General features: G+C 39.7%; 1 protein-coding gene across 1 annotated transcript in view; it reads right to left on the bottom strand.

Annotated features, from left to right (window-relative positions):
- Positions 1-24,060, bottom strand: part of DNER (delta/notch like EGF repeat containing) — a 108,433-nt gene extending 84,373 nt beyond the window's left edge. The window contains exon 1 of the mRNA XM_050308173.1: positions 23,803-24,060. Coding sequence (XP_050164130.1) covers positions 23,803-24,045 — 243 coding nt within the window. The 5' untranslated portion in view covers positions 24,046-24,060. The remainder of the gene's footprint in view (positions 1-23,802) is intronic.
- Between the last annotated feature and the right edge of the window lie 401 nt (positions 24,061-24,461).

The following is a 24,461-nucleotide window of genomic DNA, read 5'->3' as shown; positions in this document are numbered from 1 at the left end:
TCACAAAGTATAATGCCTTAAATGATAATGGGGGCATCGCTAATCAAACCTCTGGATTAAAAGTTTTACCCAATTAGCTCCCTGTGGAAAGATATGTTACTAAATTTTCACCTTTTCTTTCCAATTGCTTCCTCTTATCTGATTTCTCTTCTTGGGCCCTTGTGGTGACCTATATAAAATGACAAAGTCTCATTATCAGAATTCTGCAGCACCCAGAACTGGCTGTAATTGCTGAAGTGAAGCCACAGCTGTAGCAAGAGCCTGTACATTTTAAGTCAAGCAGGAAGGTGTTCTTTTGAAATAAGACAAAAATGGGCTGTCCTCACCAGGGCTTTGAAAGCAGGGGTTGGTAAAAATGTGAAGTTCTATTATATAAAAATAAGGAGGATTTGGGGGGGGGAATCTCAGCTTGATACTTTTATCCCCCTAACCTCTTTCTGCCCATACAAATGTGGAAAAATCACCTAAAGTCCAGGCAGTCATTCAGGAGCTCCATTCCTCACAGATTTCATGTGCTTACAAAGGAGTGAACAAAAAAAATAAAAAGTAACTTCTGTTGACATTGTTTTTGAGTACATGAGGGGATATTTCATCCACCATATAAAAATTAATGAGTAGCCCTGGAAAAATCCATAGAATTCCTAGAACTCTAGAAAGGGCATATCATATAAAAACAGCTGATGGATTATCTTCTATTCCCACATCACACGTCCTCTGACACGATGGGCCAGCGCTGACCAGCAGAACAAGCGAAGCACAACACAAACTAAATTCAATCTGAGAGCACACAAAATTACTGTGAGCATTTCCCTCACCTTTTAAACCGAAAGCAAAGTGGGAAGACAATAGTTCAGTCCTCCTCTCTCATTCTCTTGAAATCTGGAGTACCCTACACTGTGCCACTACTCCCTTAGAGGCATCAAACATGTTGACCTTCCATGTTTATGATGCCACAATCACCGGGTCTCGCTGCCTTCATTTTAACTCCATCATGACAGAGCTTGAACATGACAAGTTCTCTTCCAGGCCACCCCACCCCAAAGATGACTTTCCTCCACGTGTAATCCAGGGAAGGAAACTCAGGAACTCCTGGTGAAACCTCTCCAAACTAAGCTCACCGAGTTAAAGAGAAAAGGATCAATACTTGTATTCCTGTTCTTATTTTAATTATTTTGTTTGTTTGTTTTAGCTTTAAGAGGTTTGTTCCCTATCTCTTAGAACTGACCTTTGCAGTTACAAATTTTATGAACTCCCAGTACTGGCCATTCTAATGGGTCTCCAGGGCTTGGACAGCAGTAAAGAATTTGTCAGAATTTCTTAGTTTACCTCCAACATCTCAAGTGTCTGTAAACGTGAGCCTTCTTGTTCCTGCACCTGACAGTAAAATCTCCAATTACAGGCATTTCCATTCAGAACCATCACAAAGCTCATCCACCTCAAAACACTCGGGTTTATGTTTAGGTAAATTAAAATAGCAGGATTTTTGTTATCTCACATTGCAGGTAGAAGCCTTAGCCCTGTCCATAATCTATGCTCAAGGGTCATAATTGGGGGTCAAGGAAAAAAAAAAACTACTTGAAGGATATTTTCACATGTTCACTGTTTCAGAACAAAACAGTCCTGACAGGAACAACCTAAAAACATCAAATTTCAGCCCAAACAGGCACGACATATATTTTGTTTCATAGCCTTATACCATGTAATACAAATGTCATCTGCATGTGTGCAGTCATAAAACATTGAAAGGCAAGCTTTTGGGCCTCAAAAAGATACCAAAATAGATTAACTTGACCAGCTTTATTTTGTATTTTCTCACTTAAAAGCTGTTCTGCTTGATAAGTGGTCTGGGGAAAAAAAAGTGTAATTCAGTTCAAATTGTGTGTATCAAGTAGAAGCAATGGTTTCATAACGTGTTCTATGGTTAACTTTTATTTTTAATAAAAAAATCATGGGTAAATTGTTCTAGATACAGCTACTTCTTGTAATTTACAGGTATAAAACAGTGGTCCAGGGATATGACCTTTCAAAAATTTCATTTTTAATAAAGCGATGTAATTTTTACTCTCTGCAACCAAGAAGTGACTTTTCCCTAATAATGTTTCTGGAGGTTTGAAACCTCTCAAAAATGACTACAACAACTCTGAAGTTCCTGAGGAAGAAAAGGAGGCTTAAACAACGCGGTGGTGGTTTTGCATCTCACACTGAAATTTGCAATTACCATAAATATTTTTTAAAACCCTTCTAGAATCCACTTTGTCAGCATCTCAGATTGCAGCAATTAACCTCAGCTAGCTCATTAACTTGATCCAGCAACCTGTTTGTCCCTTACTTTTGCTGCAATCACAAAGCATCCTTCATAACTGTAGTAAGTGTTTCAAAAAAATAAAAAATAAAAAACGCAGGGGAAAAAAGTATTTCCTGGTTCCTTCGAACAGTTGCATCCACACACTTAAAAAAAAAAAAACAATTATAGGACATAGTAGATATACTTTATAAACAAATGTAGTTCCAGCTGTACCCCTCCTGCACCTGGATATGTAATACTCAGAAATACACCCCTTCTGAAAGAAAGACACTTACCAGTACATTTATCTGCCGATGCCTCCAGATGCATCTGCAGACATGAAAGGGTAATATTTAAGTATAATACAAAAAGAACTTCATCAGGACTGCAAGATGCAGGACTGGAACATGCAGCATCACCTTTTCTTTTAAATTAAAAATGTGCCTGCCTTTTGGGGATGTGCTCCAATTCCACTGATTTCAACAACAAACACGTTCCCAACTACTTTTACTAACAAGGCCGGAGCATCCTTAGAAGACACTCAAAGATATTTTTCTATTTTCAGGTTATGAACTATTCATTTACATGTTGCCTTATAATTTTATAGAGAGCACGGCCCTGTCTCACATCATAAACAGGAACTGCTTATTATAAATGCATTTCCTTATAAGAAATGAACATTCCTAAAATTTAATGAGCAGCGCCGCAATCTGCACGCTGCAGATCATTGGGTCCCACGTGGAAAGCAGAAAACACCACAGCTCAAAATTAAAACCAGTGGTTGTGAATTAGTTCTTTTAGGGCCCTCCTCATCTCTTGCCTGACAGGGGAAATGGATGTGAGAAGACAGATGCTGTAAGCTCACTTCATTACTACCAGCTAGGCGTTATTTCCCCACCTTCCTGACAGCATGCAGATTGATTGCTACCCTAGGAGTCATATTGCTCTAATTGTATTTGGATTTGAATGAAGGTTTTATTTTCTCTATCACATGTCAGAAATTTTAATATTTACATTTTTTTCCTCCCGTTTCCTTGCATTCACGGCACGTTTTGGATGTCTCTTGTTTCACCACACTCTCGTCTAGTAATGCAACAAAAATCATTGGCAATCTTGACTGAGCTCTGTCTTGTCTCCAAATGTTTCACACTGGGAGAGTAGTGCTGCACTTCCCAAAAACACCTGCACTAGCTCGAGAACAGTGGCCAAAACAAAGATGCTCCCATGATCCATAATGGGGATGATTTTCACTGAAGATGTGTGTAAGAAACATGAGATAAAAGCACTCAAAGAAGTGTGCAATATAAAAACATCTCACAAACTCTTCACCCTTTTTAGCAAGCAGCTTATTTTCAGGACCATTTAAAAGCTCAGACTGTTTACTAAACTTCTCAGTAAAATATTAAGGTTACTAAGTTAATAATACAATCTCTTGAATGAGAATAAAATTATTGTATTCTGGTTGTTGGTTTGTTTTTTGATTTACTTTATTGTAGTTGAAAGAAGTCTGCCTTGTCACATTTCAAGGCTGTGTAATGTGGTTATTTTATTTATATATTTATATATAAATAAATATTTATATATATTATATTTATATATTACGACTTTATATTAAGATTTATATTACAGTTTATTTATATATTACGACTTTAGATATCTCTGAATTGTCTCAACTTGCCAAAGCAGTCACACCTTTATGCTTTGTGAAGGTAGAGGGAAAAAAAAAGTATCAGTATTTTTAAATAAAACAGGTATTTTCACTAAAGGTTTTCATCAGATCCTTTTGTGAGGTTCTATTTGAGGCTACTGAAGGAAACAATGGTGGATGCACCTTTACAATGGGACAGCTACTTTGCTCTGTATTTTTCAAAACATGTATTAATCAAAATATGGACAATAATGCCAAAAATAACATTTACAAAAAGCCTTTTATAACTAGAAAATTATGTTTAGACAGTAACCATGAACCAGTGAGACAGGGGGAGCAGAATGCCTGCAATGCCCATGGAATCTGGTTTGCTGAAGCCATGCCAAGTTCACTGAAACAGATTTTGTTAAACTAATACATTCTTTGTGCGAGGACTCTCCTAATAATAGGTTTTCAAATAGTTATTTCAACTTAAATTGTGTCTGCAAAGTTGGGCCATTCTCATTTTACGAGAATTCCATATAATCCTACTAAAAAGAACTCTTGCTTCCAAATCCCACGCTTTTATTGCTGCAGGCAGACATGGAGAGGGGAGATAGGGCAGGAGGATTATTAGGCTGCAGGCAGGCAGCTTTCCCATTCATTTCCAAAGACAGCCACAAATATTTCTTGCTCATGTCATGTTAACCAAGCTTTTAACACTCCTTTTCTTTTTCTGCACTGTCACGATAAACCAAGCATGGAGCAAACACTGCTAGGTCTCCACGTCACACCATCCATTTTCCTTTGTGACAAATTGGGACGCTCTTTCACCCAGGAATCCTTCTTTCCTTCCACGTTTAGGCAAGTGCAGCAGGATCCTCATTGGTGACTGTCTAGATGCTACAAAAAACATTTAGGAACCAGCATAAGCACAATGGCTTCATATGTTACTTCACATCCTTAAAGGCTGCTGAAAATTTAACCAGCTGGAACCCAAAACTTGTGGCCCTAAATTGAGAGGCTGTTAAATAAAACATGTAGGAACACGCTCAAACCTTTCATCTGGAATTCTGTTGTGGCCATTCTATATTTGGAGCTTAAATGTCTCAAGAATTACCTCAGATAACCCCAAAAAAAAATCGGCACGGGGGAAAAACATCAGTGGTTCAAGGAGGAAAAATTTTAAAAATCCTATTTTTAACTAAATATTTACACAGCCTGCATCAAATGTAGAAGAGACCAAGCAATTTAAAGCTAATAGTTTACCTAATTAAATTATTTCTCTGTTGTGATTGAGCATTGTTTAACTCTTGATTGAACAGCCAACTGAACAAAGGCAACAGAGATGAATACTAATGCATGTTGGAGAATAGAAGTCTAAAAGTTTTTCTGCCACATTAAGTTCTTACATATAAAAACACATATTTCCCCTTTTCAAGAGCTGAAAGTTCACAAAATAATCCCTCCTTTTACTACTTTTTAACTAACATGAGGTGACTACCACAACTCCAGCCAACACTGGGCAAGGGTGGTTTTTTCCACTGTTAGAACATTCAGTGAATTGATCCAGACATATGATCCCACACATGCAGGAGAAATCAAACCCTGATAGTCTGATAGAAGGAGTAACTGAAGACACACATTTCCTAACAGGATCTGCTTGATGAGCAAGAACAAGGCAACACTCCATTTACCAGCCTCTGCTCAGGAGCTTCAGAAACTTCTCCTTGACTTTTCCCCTGTGGTAGAACTCAGTTTTTCAGAAAATAACACCAATTTCTGTAACACCAGTACTATGTTGGACTCCTGTTCAAACATTCCACACTGTTGGGCACTGTAATACTGATTAAATTGATTTTCAGAATTGAATTTTCACCAGTCCAGTATTATTACATTATTTATAAGCTGGTTACTGTTTTACAAGTTTTATCCATTAAACCAAACGAGTCTTTTCAGTAGCACTTACGTGAGTCGGGACCAGGACACTATTTAACGTTTAACCCAAAAAAAGTTTGCAATAAAGGACAGTAACGAAACTGTTTGACTTTAAAAGTTGTTTTAGCAGCTGTGGAACTATGAGCAAAAAGCATCAATAGCAACATGGAAATCCCTGGGTGAAAGTGGGGTTAGTTTCTTGTTGGAAGAGCGTGGCTTACAGAGTAAAACTCTTCCAGAAATATCTTTCTGTGTCTTTGTTTTCACCCTCTGTCAAGCCCAGATCATCTAGTAAACAAAGCAAGTTAGAAGGTAGCCTTTTTTAATCCTTTATTAAAATTAGCATCCCATCAGATTCTCCTAGAAAGAAAATAACCCAATACTAAAGATTCCTAAAAAAAAATATATATATATATATATAAAAATTGTTATATGTTTTTTTCTTATGAATTCTCCAACAGACCTAAATTTGAATTCTCCCATCACTGTAAACCCATGTGTCATCCATATGATGGTGGTAAAAATCAAGGAACAAAAAATTAATCTAAACTTTCTTCTTTGCATCCTAACAATAACATTATTTCTCTTTTCACTACACCATACAATTTTATCTATCCAGCTGCTGCTACTTTATGCAAAGTAAATATTCACTGTTTCCTTCAAAGTAAGAAAAAAAAGTGTGCCATCCAAATTATCCAGATTTCAACATGAAAAACAATGCTCACTGGTACTAAAATATTAGGTAAGAAACAAAAATCATCTAAAAGGCAGGTTTTGGTCAGACCAAAGATTATTTTCAATGTAAGTTCTCAAGCAGATTGGTAAGACAAAGTAGGGAGGTTTTTTTGTTTGGCTGTGGGTCTTTTTCTTTCCTTTAACTACAGAATAATTAAGGCTAATAACTACTTACATTTTACTGAACCAAATACCGGCTAGTCCCGACTTTGATATATTTGGATTCAATTTCTCCACAATGCCAGGTTCCCCATTTCTATTCAAATTACAACCCATAATTGAAAATTCATTATCTGTTGAATCTTATGTGTAGGACCATTTACTTTTTAATGAAACCAAAACAAAACACCAGAGCAGAAAATGTTCCCTAGCTTCCAAACACACCTTCCTTAAACTTCCATTTTTAATTAAAAATATGATATTAAAGTCAGGTCTAATGTAACTTGCAAGATCTAAAACCCCATTCAAATACCTTGTTAAAAAGTTATTAAAGACATTTGTTACTACCTCATTAACTTCTGGGCTTGTCAAACATGTCTATTAAAGAACATTAAAATTTAATGCCATGCCTATCTATTAAAAAACAGGAACAAAAAAAAGAGAGAAATGAAAGAACAACACATTATTACTAAAAGCCTGAAGCAATCAAGGCACTGATAGCCATCCAGAACTGCAAAACAAAACCAAAAAAAATGCAAATTTTACTACCTCAATAACATTGAAGTATCTTTTACAAGGAAGAGAGTCTACTTTAGAGGGCAGAAAGAGATGAGTAAAATAATACACTTCTAGAATTATTGGAAGTGTCATCATTAATATAATATTAAGCAAGGTGTGTTTCTTAATATTTTTTATTTTCCAAATAAAATGGTGCAAGATTTAGAAGTATTATTAAGGTGGATAAGCAAATCCAGAAATAAACTGAGCCTAATGAGCAATCATCCCTAAACACCATCTCAGATGTAGAAGAAGCAGAATCTTAAAAATCAAGTAGGAAGTATCAGAAGTGACACCAGACTGTACCACCACACTGGCATTGAAGAAAAGAGACATCAAGGTAGAAGAACACATTTCAGAACTAGAAAAACCTTAAGACCAGGTCTCAAAATCAGAAAATTGGTTTTCCTGCAATTCAGGAAAAAAAAAAAGAAATCCTGTTTGCTGTTTTTAACATAATGCTGTTCCCAAGAGATGTCAACCCTTCAGATTTAATTCCTTACATACAAACCTGTGTCATGTGAAATGCAATGGAAATTCCATACTGCAATGAAATCATGGTTGATGGTTTTCAACAGAAACTACCACTATTACCTGAAATTGTGAGATTCAGCAAAGTACCTCACCCTTCATGGCAGCCCAGAACTGAGGTGATGTGAGAAAGAGCCTGGACAGCCAACTTGGCATTCGAATTGTTTGAGTTTTAGCTGCCAGTGTAAATTCTTAAACTAATATTTCTTCCTCATCTAACTTGAGTGCTGCCACAGTAACACCACAGTAAGCAAAGTGTAAGTGAACCTCCCTCGCTTTCTTTTTTCATTCCCCCTTTCTTTCTTCAGTGCAAGAGATGATCAGGTGAATGGAAGGTTGAAAAGAACTTTCTCTGCACAGCGTCAAGCACGTGCCAAAAATGCCTGTTGTTGAAATCGGCAGATTGAAGATTAAATGCTTGAACAGTTGAAATCTCAATCATTCGCATATTTGTAAAACTGAAGTAATATTTTCTTCTATTGTTACAGTTTTACAACTAAAGAGACTTGGCAAAAACACCTTTCTCCTCTTACTCACAGGTAAGTTAGAAAACCTCCAGGTCTAACCACATATTTCCCAATTTGACAAACCTTTTTCCGTTTTCCTTTCACATAAGAAGAAATAAATTTGCTTTGCTGATTGTGCACATCCCCAAGAGCTGTAAAACACAAGCAACGCGGTGGGGATATTTCAGAAAACCGGAAAGAAAAGATGCAGATGGGCCTTGCAACGGGACGAGAATTTGTGCTACAGAGATGAAAACGCTTCCTGGGCTGAAACCTTTTGTTAATCCTGGAATTCTGACAGCCAGCAGGGTATTTTTATCCCCTGTCCCCCAGGACAGCGGCTGTGCAGCAGCAGCAGGCCAAGGTCAGAGGACACTGCCCACAGCTCTGGGTGCCTTTTGGGAATAGCTCTTCCTATAGGATTGTTCCACGTTATTAAAGTCTTCCTATTACATGTTCTCCATGATTAGGTTTTACTATTTTAAGTTCCTCTCCAGGTTTTACAACAAAACTCCACAAACAGACTTCACACTGATAGCGTGAATTAATTGCTTTGCATGTGCGCTGGTTAATGCATGAATGCCTGGAACAATTAAGACCCAGAGGTGCTGATTAGTTTCCACTGGTTTAGAAGCCAAGAAAATCTACTGAAATAAAGCACTGACTCCCAACTGGACTCATGCAGTTTGAAATCATTCCTTTTGTGTTCTGAAGAAAGCAAAGCACATACAAGGTGTCCACGATCCTGGAGTTTAATACACAAACATGATATTACTTTTATACTATTGCACTACCAACATGAAACTCAAGCTTTTTGGAGCTTATTTTAAGACTGCAAGAACAGTTGCTTTATGGATGGCTCTATAATCAGAGTATTTATAAGCAATTCTTCCCAAAGACGGATTACAACTGAGAAAGTTTATTTCATTCTTACAAAAAAAAAAAAAAAATCAACTAAGCATTCAACCATTCAGTTAAGACTCCACTAATAACTTCCCCAAAGAAAACTAGCATAAGACAAGAAGATACAGTGTCCAGTATTTATGTGGCCAGTGCAGGAGTGTTTCCTTGGAGAAATCAAATTGGTTTTGTCACTTTTTATCATCATATACATCTATTTCCCACAACAACAACAAAAAAATACTTTTGCTTTCAGAATTACATATAAGTGAAAAATGCCAATGTGGATGAAATAATATACTTTTTACAGGAATAAGATGATTCTGCATTCCTAACAATCAGAGGTCAATTATGGTTCAAGATAAACTGAACAATGCTTATCATCCAGTGCTTTTCACTGTAATGCAACAACAATTTTATTATATAAATTATGTATAATATGAAAGAAATCATTTAAATTTGACAAGCCATATAAACAGGTTACACCACACTCAAAACCTTTTGTTACCAAGGTCAACCCATTATACCTATACAAATCTCTTCATCAAAATAGTTACATCTTAACATACACATATTCTGGTTCCTAAATTTTGCATATTTTGGTTTGAAAGTTATGAGGCATTTCTCATTCATTAATTAATAAACAAATGCTTTGTGAACCTATACAGTATCTTCCAAGGCTCATTCAAAGTTCTTTTTCTAAGGCACTTCAACAACCCAGACACTTGCAACGAGTTAAACTGCGGAGGAATGGAAATTTGAACAAGATCTACCTTTTCCAGAGGCACTGTGTGTCTGATCTACCAACCATGAAGCTGCTGGAGCAGTCATGCACCAAGCCTGACTCCTTTCAGATGATGCACAAATGACCTGTAAGGAGATTCTCCTGGAGAAGGCTCGAGCTCTGCAGCAGACCAAGTCACAGAAGTCAACCATGGCATGGGAGCCAGAGTGGCAAGGAGAAATGCACATAGATATTAACTTTTATTTCCAAAATTATTTGTAAATAAATTATTATTTATACATGAATTATTTGCAAAGGAAAAATTTCTTGACTTCAATGCTGGCATTCAAATATTGACTTGCAATTTGTAGGCAATCAGCTGGGAAAAAGCTGGATGTGCATCCAACTTTATAGCAGCTGACCTGGCAGCCAGGGAACAATGAGCAGAAAAAGATCTCTGCATCTGGAGGTTACTGTAATTAGTAGAGAGCATTCTGTGAAATCTCCTAAGACACCAAATTAGAACTGGCTCATATTCATACAAATTAAGAGGAATTTCATGTGGACAATTTGATGACTACATTCGGCTTTCGGTCGTTAGCAGATTTTTCAGGGTGGAAAATAAGCAGACTACAGATGGGGAAAACATTGGAGCTGGCTCAGCAGGGTTAATTCTGGCATGATGCTGCATTACTCTCAGCTGCAGTGCCTCAGCACCACACTCCAGGGACGGGGTAATTGTGCACGGAGCTGGCAGGGAGTCAGGAGCTTTGTTAGCTCCTGCTCAGCATTAACCACTCTAAATAAAGCTCAGTTCCACGCAGGCAAATGTAGGTGACTCCTCCTCAGCACCCTGGAGCTTTCTCCCGTGTGCAGTGTGCTATTTCCCCAACAGCAGATAACGGAAGGGACCACAAGCAGAAGAAAGTACAAACTTCCCAAAAACACGGACAAGGAAAGGAGGAGATGAGCAGAAGAAAGCAGACCTTTGTATTGCCACAGGCACACAAACAAAACCTGCAATAAAGTAAAAAAATAGAAAGTGCATTTGGTGTTCTTGTGACTGTAGAGGGAAAATGCTTCATTACAATAAGAGTTTTAACGGTCACTGAGCACTCCAGAAGGTTGCAGTCCACACAAGGAAACACTTCCAGGGACACAGAACTGCTCCACAGAAATTAGCAAACTAAATAAACAATTCACTAAAATAACATCCTGTTACACATGGTAAAGTGGGAAAAATTAAAAGGGAGACCAAATTAAGACCTTGGTACAACTAAATATAGGACCAAAACCCACATGATTGCTGGACAATTTACTAAAAGACTTCTAAGAATAAATCCAATATGGACTATAATGAAAGTAAATTGGTATCAGCAGGTAAAAAACTGCATTTCCTATCAGCTCTGAAGAGCACCCCTACGAGCTCTAAAAGGTCACCATATTGTTAGGTTTGAACTGAAAAGTACTGGCCCATTTTGTTGCCTGAAGGTCTACATTTTTCTCAGAAGATCAAGAGATTTCCAAAGCGAAGAGTGAATGCGAACACACCTTCTTCCAACATTAGAGAGATAAAGAAACTTCTGATGCTGCAGAAAAATTTGAGGAAATTTCTAGGGGCAGATTATAAGCCAAGCCTTGCAATGCCAAGTTTCCAAACTTTTAGATCAAAATAGGAATGTTAACAGATCAGGCAGGAGACAAGGAAGGGCAAGGAGTGCAGGGGCAGGATTTTTTCCTATGTCTATGAATTATTTGTAGCCAGAACTGTTTTGTATGAACAGACCAATAATCTGGTCTTGCAGCTCTTCATCACTATTGCAGTCTATTGAACCAATCCACAATCAGCTGAATGCAATGGAAACGGCCTTTAATGAGGAATTTAAACGTGCCTGCAAACACATTCTTATTTCTTTCTTCCTTCATTCACCTTGAGTCATATCAAACCTTTTATCTTCACATAGGATCCAACATAGAGCTCACCCTATAGCAATACACAACAAAAGCACTGAAAATTAAAATTAAATAAATAAAATTAAATAATAACTCGAGCTGCACTGAGTTATCACAAGCACAGAAGAATAAGGAAGTTGATATTTAGTTGAAATAGAGCAAGAAGATGAATTGCAACTCTAGTAAGAGTTCTTTTGTCATCTGATTTTCCACAAAGCATTTTTACTTTTACAGTAAAATATTGAAAACAAATCTATTCACAGCGTATGCCTTTGTGCTTCATTGGATTTTCAAGTACAACTCCCACTCTCAGCTACCTTGGTAGGAACCATCTACTTGCTCCAGAAATACCTTTCCAGAATAAAACAGAAACAGTAGAACAATTGTAAACTGTAATTACAGCTGGAAAAACTCACTGAAGGACTTAGTGCCTCAGAAACTCGATCTGATCAATAAACCTAAAAATTATGGGCAGTGAAGAATTACAAAGACTGACTCCCAACATATCTCACAGAAAGGAACTTGAGAGAAACATCTTTTTAGAAGAATCCTCTCATTTGAGCTGGAATAAGAAGAGATGCAATTTACTCGCATTTCCAAGTTGATGTAGATGGCTGTGCAATACGACCTTACCAAAAAGGTATGTGGCCTCCACATTGGTTAAAGGCCAAAGAGGAAATAGGATCTAAAAAATTAAAGACCTAAATACCCTTCTGAAATGACAGTGTTACTTAACAGTAGCAAGTTTAGGCTGGGTTAAGAAGTTAGTCAAAAGCAGGGAAATCTAAATTTGTCAAGTGTTTAGCAGGTTTTAGTAAATCCTTCAGAACTGAAAATTTAGAAAATATTTCTGTTAAGTCACTGCTGAGGTTACTAATGCTGAGCAATAATATTTGACTTATGATTAAGTCCATAATTTTTCTAATAGCAGCAAATGAAAACTGGATCACTGTAGTTAGTTCTCCAGCATTCACTGTGGAAATGCAAATCAGATTTGCAATAGGGAAAAAAAAAAAAAAAGGAAAGGAGAGTAAATATCATTATTATATTTGGAAAGTCATCAGCAATGAAATGTGACTATTTTTTCCCTAAATTATCTGCTTCTTGTATATTCCCATTCATACCTTGATGCCAAAAATTACTTTTTATTTCTGTCCTGGTGAAATCCTGTGCCAGATGTCTAACCATGTCTGCTCCTGTATTATAGAGCAAGATGAAGCAAAGCAAAATTCAGAAAGCCATAGAGATGACTAAAAATAATTTGGGTTGCTGTTCTCCAAATGAACAATGATACACACCATACAATAGGGTATATATAGCATATAACAGGACTAGAGAAACTCCTCATCCTTTCCTACCTGGGAGAGGGCTAAAGACACCTGGAACACTGTGCAGATCATTAATGCATTTATTCAGACCTGGAACACAGGGAGGTTGAAGAAAAGGCCAGCAGTCCAGTTCTCTGAGGTACATGATGTGAGTTCACCTCGCTGAGACACAGAAAATTCAAACCAGCTATGCTTTCACTCAGGCCCAAAGAGCTGTCAGTGCTGCAATGAAAACCCCACAATGCCATTGAAATGCAAGAAAAGAAGCTATCAGACCTGTTCAGCATCTAAATCCCCTTTGTCTAAGAAGAAAATAAAAACTGTTTGGGGAAGCCAACTTTATTTATGTGACTCAGAGTTAAAAGACAGCAACAGAAGCTACAGAAATTACATTTCTGCAACTACAGTGCAAAAAAAAACTCTTAGGCATTGAACAGATGCCTAAGCATCAAACGAGCTGGGATTTGAACAGATGTTATTCTGATAAAGGTAGAGGAAAACCAGGAAAAGATACATAGAAATTATTTCAAATAGATTGCCTTCTAATGGTCCTTTGATGTATCTAGTCACTCAGCTCGCTCTTATCCCCAAAGTCATTCCAAACACTGGGAAGGTCAAAGGCAAGGGCAGCTTTGTGGTTCAGGAGCAGCAGTGCTGTAAATGTGGGGTCAGAGCAGGACCCCAGTCCAGTTCTTCCTTCCCAACCCAGCCAACACAGTAGTGCACATTGCCCTTGGTCAGAGCACATTTTGCACATTAAATCACAATAAATGCACATTAAGACACGAGTGCTCTGTGATTAAAGCAGAATATCTGGATTTCCTCATTCTGTTGCAAATATCTATGGTAAATATTTCAGCTTATGTGTTATACAAACTTAACATTCAATCCCAGAAGTTGAACTTCCGTTCTGTTTTCCCTGATGCTGCCTGCATTTCATGTCTTAAGTAAAGAAGTGCAAACACACAACATGATATTCCATATTTGTCTTCATCCTACTTACTTCATGAGGTTTAAGCAAGTATAAATTACTTACTATTCCACTCATTCCACAATTCAGTGACTGCAACCGAATTACTTTCTGCTCATTCCTACATTAACTTTGGTTTCCTCTGGGTTTGACGTGATTGTCTTTAGAATGAAAGCAAATTCTTCTGAAAGGAGGGATACAAGTTTCATCAGCTTAACCCGATCAGCAATCAACCAAAAGACCTTCACGATTCCCTTGAAAAACAGAGAACCTCACCTGTGGTATTTTAAAAAGGCAGAAAAATAAACCATGCAGATCAACAACTGATACTCCAAAGTTACACAGTTATCTCCAAAATTAGATTAGGTAATGGCAAAGTTCACATCTAAATCAATATATCATTAAACACTCAGGAACCTTTCCCACTAGACACCACAATTGGAAGAAACCTCTGGCTGAACACAGGAGTTCTCAGAAAACGACGGCTTGTTGATTAAAATGAGATTTGTGCCAGCACCTCTGATCAGAAGAGGCCAAATCACAGATGTGTTTCTGATGGGAGCTCACTCTCCCTGCTGCAGCAACTACTGCCCTGCTCCAAGATCAGGGAACGCTGCACCTTGAAGCCCTGAGCTGCAGCCCCACCCAAAGTCAGAGAAGAGAATTTCAAAGCCATCAGAATGCCAGGGTAACTCAAAACTTTCAAGACCTCTCAGCTCAGCCCTGTCCTCCTTCCTGTCAAGAAGCTTGGAAGAGCTTCCACCAGGCAGCAGCTGGCAGAGCTCAGCAGCTGCTTGCACCAAAGGCCCCACCTCCAAGTGGGTTATACCTTCCCACTGTGGGCAAGGAGCTTAGGAAAAACTGAGAACATGGAATAGAACTGGATGCAAGAATATTTTGGGAAAGGAAAATGTCCTCAGAGCTACAAATCCCACGTCAGAAGATGCCGCGGTACCGATTACGAAGTGAAAGCAGAAATTTCTGTCATGCAGAAATCAACCAAGGTGCTACACCTGTGTTTGCCAACACAGCTGTCATTCCAGAGCACCCTTCAATTGTCTCATATAAACATGAAATATGGTTCAATCACTCACTAATATGTTACACTGACAGAAAATCCTCCGTGTTCCTAAATCAGACACAGAGAAGTTTGGGGCCAATACCCTGGTTTGCTACTGCTACAGGCCTTGATAATCAGGGGGCAAACCTGTAACCGATAAATCCATCACGCTGTTCTTCAGCAGGCCCTTGTGAAAAGGCAGAATTACTGTAACTGTTAATCCTTCCCCTCCCCCTCACCTGCAGAAGGAGTTAAAGTTGGGTGTTGCAGGGGAAGCTGTTTAATCAGGGAGAAGTGGCACAGCTGACCTTGCTCCTCCGTTCTTTCACCTTAGAGAATTTCTTGGCTATATTTCAAGAAACCCAAGCTCAAGTTATTTCACTAACTAGTTCCAAATTTATATTTGTTATTTTCATAGACAAGGAAATGACTGTGAGTTTACTTCACCTTTAAGTGGTGTCACAGTGGAGTCTTAAGCAGCCCTCTAAAGATGCTCCACATTTTTAGCATGCTCTGTACAAGCCAGGTCCCCACACAACTCCCAGAAAGATTATCAAGAACTTCCACAATGTCCACCCAGTACCTTTCCATTACTTCTAAGAGGAAATAGTTAGAAAAATTTTAACATTAGAGTCTATTACAGTTATGTAAATTAAGTCAACCTGTCCTTCCTTCAATTAAACATGTTAATTTCCCAGGGGACTCAGCACCATTTTCCTCGGCTGTCACGTATGCCATCAGCACACAGCGAGCTGGAGCCTTAAAAAGAATTAATCAAGTAGCTGATCTCACAGCCCTTCCCTGTGTCAGTAAACCTCCTGTAACCCAACCCACTGCAATTCAAAGACGTTCTCAAATGTGAAAGTTTCTCAGAGAACACAGCCTTGGCGTTACACAGTGACAATAAATGCCAGAAAGCAACTCTCTCGCCACCAGACAGCAGAATTAGGAATCTCAACACAAAAAGGCATTAATCTCATAAATTATTAGACTTTTCTATGGCCTTCTTCCTTCTGTTAAACTTTCAGTTTGCCTGAAAACTGCTGAATTTGCCTGAATACTGGATTACAACAGAAACACAAGTATACAGTCAATCACAAGTTATTAATAGACTGCTAGGTGTGTATGAAACCTAAGAAATTTGGGTTGGCTTGCCATGACAGAAGTTCATTCATTAGTTTGATTTTGATAAAAGATATTTAACAATTTGCCTATTTCCACAGCAGAAGAAACCATATATCTGATAAACCTTTAAAACACATATACGAATTAAAATTTGTATTACTTTTTACAGCTTTGTAAATTTAAAGCACAGATCATTAGGGCTGAATAAGAAACATAAGAATTGTCACGCAGTTCACGGTGATAGTGACTGTTCTTATTGACAAACACACATAACAAATACTTCAAAAGGAGATCACACCAATTTACCGAGTTTGGAAAATTACAACAAATTGTTTGTATATTTTCCTTAGCCACGTTATTTGATTAACAGCTGATGCCCAGAAGAATTTAACTGTCTGATTTGTGATGATTTTTCAAAGGACTGTCCTTGTCACAAGATTATCTTCAGGCTCTTCTCATTCGTCTCTTTATCAAAGTGAACAAGTAGTCCACCCCAGGTTATTCAAATCTTCCCCTATCTACAATCTGCTAATCTTCCTCTGGGTGGTATCTATTTCTGCCCTCCCTATCTTGTAACCAAAGTTACCTGCACTTGACTTCAGGGGGCCAAGTACTCTTCATTCAGAGAAGGGAACAGAATTCTACAACAGCTTCTGTTCTCTCGTGGCATCACCTGCACATCTTTAAACTGCATTTTGAGCACTCAGGCTCAGAGAGGATTATACCACGTACCCCCCATTAAATGTGTGGGTCTTCCTCCCAAGGAATCAGAGTTTATATAGAATATGCATGGTTGACTGAAGCTGCTCCTTCTCTTGCACATTTGTCAACAACAACTTTGCTTGTTGATTGTTTGCAACAACAGCTTTGTTGGGTCTGGTACAAAGGAGATAAGGGAGCAACCTGGGCTGAAGAAGAGGCTGGTTGTGAAGAAAAGGAATCATATCTTGTTACTTTTTTTTTTTTACAGCTATTGTTCCTACAGCTACCCAAAATCCTCCTCAGGCTGGCAATACAGCTGCTGTTGTAACTAATACCTGAGGTACAGCAAAGTTCTCAAAATCATTAACATTCAGTGACCTTATCTCAGTATAACAATCCTACTTTCACAGTCAAATTGAATCCTGTTCTTACCTCGCTCAAGAGCACCTTGTTCACAAACACCTTTGCTACAGAAGTCTTTGAAATACTGATCATTGATCTATTGCCCTGCTTCCAGTGGGAAAGAACATTATGAAACTAAATTAATCTGTAAACTGTTAGCCTGAATATTTGCCAGAGACAGAAATAGCCCAAATGGTTGATTTGATTTTTTTTTTTTTTAATAAGAAGGGGTTTTTCCTTACAATTTAAATATATCTTGATAGGCCACTGACGCGTAATTCAGAATCTGGTATTTCAACACTATGATTCCTTATAAAGTGTTTCTCACTCAGCATTCTTAGAGCCTTCATATATATTCATATAAATTCATAAATTAACCTTTTGAATACCCAGGATTAACTGAATTTATAGAGAAGAAGTGCCAGTAAGAAGGTGATAAGAGTTTTTGCCCAGTGTGACTCAGCAAGGCACTAAAGAATTCCAAGCATGGATCCCTGATATTCCTATTCCTGGTCACGATGCATCACTTCCAGGCCTTTCTGTAGAGTTTACAATCATTTTTTTTCAGGTTTACAGCAGAACATAACACTAAAAATACAGTACAATTGTTACACTTACTACAGCCTGTATAATTGCAAAACAAACTAAGGTGAACTTGAAACATAACAGAGGGCAGTGACACGTAGTGCTGAACTCAAACAGGTTATATTTGCAGCACACAACTCAGCTTTGGAATGCAAGAGTGCTTCTTGGTAAGAGATTACACTCAGCCAACAGAACATATTAAAGAGTTTTCTTATTAAGTAAACATTGCTTGATAAATGTTTATCTTGATGTGCATTTCCCCCTGTTACAAAACTGCTGGAAAACTGCGCTTACAATTTATGCTTCATGGAAGACAAATTAATTGGAACACACATGTAATGCAAAATATCACAGGGGCTTGATATTTAATGGGAACAGAGTGAGATATGAGAGCAGCAAAAAATCCACCCCAAAACCAAAAAACCATCAGCCTGTGTTTGCAGTCAGGTGGCCACTGTTTTCAACAGACCCATATCTGCCAATTAAAATGGAATTTTAACGAATCATCATCATCTAAGATTTCTGGACTCATGACCCCATGATCAAGCAAAAAGCCACTTCTGAAGTTATTGATCTCAAACAAGACCTTCTCTGAAGGGCAATGGGTACAGCATTTTATGAGAGCCCTCAAAAGGAGGGGAGCAATTCCACCTCCTGTAATACTGAGTCAAGTCATACAGCTCCAGTTATATGAAGTTCTGGGAATTTGCTCCACTAAACACGATTTCCAGAGCTACCTAATATACAAATTACAATTTCAAGTCAGGTGTTTCAAGGGAAAGTAAAACAATGCTGGTTTTTAAGCAGATATTGTTCAAGGTGATTATTTTAGATCAAAGGACATAAACTGCAATAAAATCCAACCTATGAAAAATTGAACCATCTTAGCATAGCTTATCTCCCACTATTATTCAGTTACTTTACACCTGATCCAGCTCTTTGCAGCCTTTAATCACACAAAAAATTATTAAAAACCAACACTTGAAACTTTCATTTATATGATGGAATTCTTCAGGATCAAATTGTTTGCTCTAGGTAATGACCTGACTAGCATTTGCTAGTTAATTAAGAAAACTGCAGGGCATCTGCTAAATGTTATTAAAGGTAAAAGAGCAAACAGAGTGACCACATCACCAAACTCTTGCATCACAACAGCCACATAATCTAAGTATATACCCTTCATTAATGAGCACACTGGAGAACTCATTAGGAATTTAAGGATTAGAGACCTTTCAGGAGCAACGTCAGCATTTAATAGGAAACGGGATCATGTGAGGAATTAATCAGGATACTGCCATGAAGGTGATTTAGCAGTTAGATTAAAGGATGTCCTTTTACACTGCACTGTCCAGTGCAACCTGAAATAACCTGGCCAATGAAACTGGTACCACTGCCTCTGGAGGATTAGAGCAGAGTCAGGAAACAACAACCCTTCTTCATGCAGCTCTTTGCTAACTCTGGATTTCTGCATTCAGCACCAAACACCACATTGTCAGAAATCTACTGAAAACAGAAATAAATTCAAGGAAAAAAAAACCACAAACACAACACAGGATAAAAACAATAAAAGCAGGGGTCACAGAACAAAAAACCCGAAATCACTGCAGTGTAGTCTATAAACATTCAAATACTATGATCAAAGACAAGAATAAATTCATTCAGCCTTCAAAAGTACAAAAAAAAAAAAAAGAAAGGAGAGAATGAAGAAAAAGATAATCAGGCAGAAATTCAGGAGGAGAAATCAAAAATAATTTAAAAAATAAAAAATAATTCTAAACCCAAAATTTAATCTATAACCTACTGTCCTGTTTTTACAATACCAGTTCCTCCACTGACCTTTTTAAACCCAGCTTACACCTTGCTAAAATTCCTCTCCTCCCCAAGACCAAAGAGATCTCTTTGCTATCAAAAGAATTGCCTGAGCACTGCCTCAAAAATGCCGTTGCATCAGTGGTGCCAACGTCATGCTCAGGAGTGAAACATCCAGTCATCACCCATCAGGCTGGGGAGAAGAGAACTGCAAAGTCAGAATTCGGGTTAGGTATGCTCAGACACCACTTGTTTTCTAGTTCTGATTACTGACACTGTCTACAAAATAACTAAAACCATATTAAAAATCAGCAAAGGAAAAGAATTAGGGAAAATTACCAATCAAAAGGAAGAAGAAAAACATTTGAAAGAAAAAACAAACAAACAAACAAACAAACAAGAAAAGCAACTGAAACAAAGCATGCATGATAGTATTCTAAAATACATTAATAATTTAATATTTCTTCATGTGATAGCCTTTTAATGAAATTAGCACCAGCCCAGGATCAAATAAACATCATGCAATTCAATGCAATCAGCTGAGTTCAGTTTCTGTATTTTAAGCCAATTACCAAGTCGATCACGAAATTTTTCATTTCCCAAATAGTTGTTTTGTATCTTATGTCTCTAAAATTATCTCATAAGCCACAAACACAACTTTTTACATAAAACTTTCCTGATAAAGAAAAACAGTTTTATTGGATTACATACATCATTAGGAATAACAGAGTAGTCATTACACTAGTCATTAGAAATGAAAGGTTAAAGCTTGCTTTTAAAAGTAGAATATAAATAAAAATTTAGGGATTATGAAGTCCATGTAACTTTAATATCTGTTACTCAGTTCATTTCAGTTTATTTCATCAAATTCTCTCAGGGTAAAGCTGAGAAGTGGCCAATTTCAAATTCCTGAAGAAAGGCAGTTGAATTCACTATAATTTTTGTACAATTCTCTTGGGAATACACGTGATTTCTTCACTCAGACCAAAGTTTAAGACACTCCAACACAGTAATTCTATTTCTTCTTTACAGAGACTGGAAGTATGGTAAGAGGAAGGAGGAAAAAATTCACAACCTTGAACAGAAATTGAGGTAAATCCAAGCAATGCCCCACAATGTGAATCCAAACAATCCATAACAAAACATGCCCCAAGTCTGCAAAGCAAAGTATACTCAAACCATAAATAATGTGAGATATACAGACATGCATAATTCATGGATGGATGTACTAAAAGGACCTGCAATTTCTGTTGTTAAATAAATAATGAGTTACTAAAGCAGTTTTAAGAGGAAATCACGGAATTGGCTTGTCTAAGTTAAATACGTCACTTGGTGATAGGAAAGCTCTGGACTTTTAGAAGCATCTCACTTGGATGTGACCTCAGTTTTATTCTTCTCCCATGCCAGCACCAGCACACACAGATGCATCAAAGCCAGTTAGAGTAGAACCTTCAGGAGCAAAATTTATGTGCAATCTCCGAGTTTGTCTCGCAGCAATCCTTCTGCATTAGCAGCTTCCCCGTGCCCAGTTGACTCACAGGCACATTCAGAACATTCTGTCTTCATTCTGACATCTCAACACATCTGAACAGAATTACTGAAATACTGCCTTCAGTACAGGAAGTAACGTGGAAGTCTTTTTGTCTTTTTAGAGAAGGGGGATTCCCAAAGAAATCCAGCTCCATCACAGACTGCAAAAACTCAAACATATTTTCCTTATCTGAGTATTTCAGCGTAATATTTTCTATTCTTTTTTCCCCCTCTTGGCATTCTCCTCCACAAGTTCGATTGTTCAGTAACAACTTCAGCATTAAGACAAAAACCTCTGCCTAGTTATATCCCATTGATCCCCTGATTAGGTCAATAGTTTTCTCATAACTCTTAGGAATACATGAAAAAAATCCCTATGGTTACTTTTAAATCCTTATGATTGTTTACTGTCACTGAATCAGAAAACATGACTGTTTATACCTTTCTTTGTAGGAGTTTAAGCCATTAAGTATCTGTTAAGGTCTTAGGTATCTAAATGGCAGAGCAACCCGAGAAATAAAGCATTTGTGCAATATTTATTTATTCCCTATTTTGACAAACTGAACAACACCTCAAAAATATATACTATGTTTATATCATGCCTTTAAAAAACCCCGCCTGGTCCCCAGTTAAAGTTACATTTCAAAACTATATTAACTTCATAGCTACCTGGTATCCATACTTCAACTGCTGCCTCGAAAGCCAGAAGTGGCATTCATTTGTTTATCAGCATTCCTTGCAAGGGTCACTACTTGGTACTTTATAAAAAGGAAACAAAAGGTATAACACTGCAAGCCTCCTCCTATATCAGTTAATAAAAAGCATAACTGCTATGAACATACTGCCTATCTCTTTTATTAGAAAAAACAATTAAAGCCAGTTCCCCAGGCACAACGCTTCACAGGAGGTGTGACGGCACAAGTGTCACATTTTACTAGGTCTTCAAAAGGGTCATTAATCTTTCAGTCGTGGATCTCACAACAAGCAGAAGCAAACACACAGCGCTCTCTTTCTCTCCTTGCAGCAATAGAAGCGTAGTAAACTCTTAAGCAGACAAGACCTAAAATTAGCCAAAGAGAAATCTACTTAATCCACTCTCACCTCCCCGATTTCACAGAATCTTATTAGTGTAAATATTTTCACTTTCATTGTTACATTTAACCAGCTGAGGCGTTTCAAGGCGAGCACAGAACTCTGTGCTCCTACTCTACAATGACTTTTAGACTCACCTACACATTAAGTCTTCAGTAAACGTATTATCCCTTTCACCTATTCAGCACTATAATTTTCTGATACTACATGACCAAGGAACAATAAAATAAAGCCTAAAAAGCAGACTGAAATTACTTGAAATCAGTTGCTTCTCTATCAGATACACTTACAAGCGAGAGCACTGACAAAGCAATGGTGGCCAATTCATCCAGCCCTTTGTACACTGCTCACAGAAAGTAACCCAGCATATACACATGCAGGAAACAAACCTGGGTCCCTGCACCTCTTTTTCCTTAGCTGGAGAGAGGGAAGATTAAGCTTTTGTGAATTTCTGAGCATGTTATCAAAGACTGTCATCTTTAATGCAGGGGGGGAGGGAGGGGGATCACAATTTCATGTGACAATAATTACATTCAATTATGTTATCACATTAAATCCCAATATGACCAAGAACGTTAGAAAGATACTGCTTATCGTCTCTCTGTTATTTTAGACCATTATCCCTACTCTGAGCATTCCGACCTCTCAGAATTCAAAATCAATGCAAAAACGTGGGAGCGAGCCTTCCTAACCTACGAAAACGACCCCCGGAGACGCGATTTAAGGATTAGCACTCAATGCAGTACAGCATCCGCTTGCAAGGACCATCCCTTTCACCTCACAGCGAGTCAATGCTGACTAAACTGCGGGGACCGGCTGTAGTGCTGGCATTACCCCGGGAGGCACCGGCTGTAGTGCTGGTATTACCCCGGGAGGCACCGGCTGGGCTCAGCCCCATCCCCGCTCAGCCCGGCCGAGCCCCTCGCACGCTGCCGCTCCGTGCGATGCCCGGAGTGGCTCCCGGCTCGGGAGCGCTTCCCGCACGGCCGGCAGCCCCTCGGGGAGCCCGGGGAGCGCCGGGGCCAGCGGGACCGGCACCGGCAGCGCAGGGAGCAGCGGCCGCAGGGAGGGCGGCAGCGCCCGCCAGGGACCGGGACCGGCGGGAAGGGGCACCGCGGGTGCGGAGCGGGGCAGGGCGGGCAGAGCCGCCCGCGGACGGGGCAGGGGCGAGGCGAGGGGGGACAATGGCTGTGTGCCCGCACAGCGCGGGGACACCCAAGGGCAGGGACGGGCACAAGGGCAGGGACGGGCACAAGGACGCGCGGCGCTGGGCGCGCCCCTTACCTGGCAGGAGTCGCCGGTGACCCCCGGGGGGCAGGCGCAGCTGTATCCGGGCGAGGGCTGGGGCAGGATGAGCTGCAGGCGGCGCGGCGGCGGCAGCGGCGAGCAGGTGCCGTTGTTGCGGCAGGGCTGGCTCAGGCAGGGGTCCCGGGCGGGGGGCGCGGCGCTGGCCGGCGCGGGGAGGCAGGCGCGGCGCTGGGCCAGGGCGAGCAGCAGCAGCAGGACGAGCGGGGTGGCGCGGGGCATGGCGGCGGGGCGCGCGGGTGCGGGCGCCGCTCGGCTGCGGGCGCCGGCAGGGAGAGGAGGGCGGGAGGAAGGAGGGCTGGAAGGAGGGATGCGGGAGGCGGCGGCCGCCCGGCTGCTCCCGGCCCGCGTTCCCCGGGCAACGCGCGGGCGGGGCCGGGCCGGGCCGGGCGGGGCCGAGCCGCCTGCAGCGCCACCCGCCGCCGCCAGGGGGCGCCCGCGCGCCCTCCCTCAGCGCGGCGCGGCGGGGCCGGGAGCGGGGCCGAGCTGAGGGCGGCGGGTCGGGAGGAGCCCCGGCCCCATCGCCCCCGGCCCGCCGGGCTGCCCAAGGGGCACGGGCACCGGCGCCGCGCCCCCTTCACGGCGGGGTGGAACGGGAGCAGCGCGTTCGTGAGCCGCCCGCCGTAATTAATGGACCT

The sequence above is a fragment of the Myiozetetes cayanensis genome, unplaced genomic scaffold (assembly GCF_022539395.1).
Source record: "Myiozetetes cayanensis isolate MyiCay16 unplaced genomic scaffold, myiCay2020 scf13, whole genome shotgun sequence".
NCBI classification, from domain to species: Eukaryota; Metazoa; Chordata; class Aves; order Passeriformes; family Tyrannidae; genus Myiozetetes; species Myiozetetes cayanensis.
The sequence above is the reverse complement of the archived record's forward strand: the minus strand, read 5'-3'. Positions and strand labels throughout refer to the sequence as shown.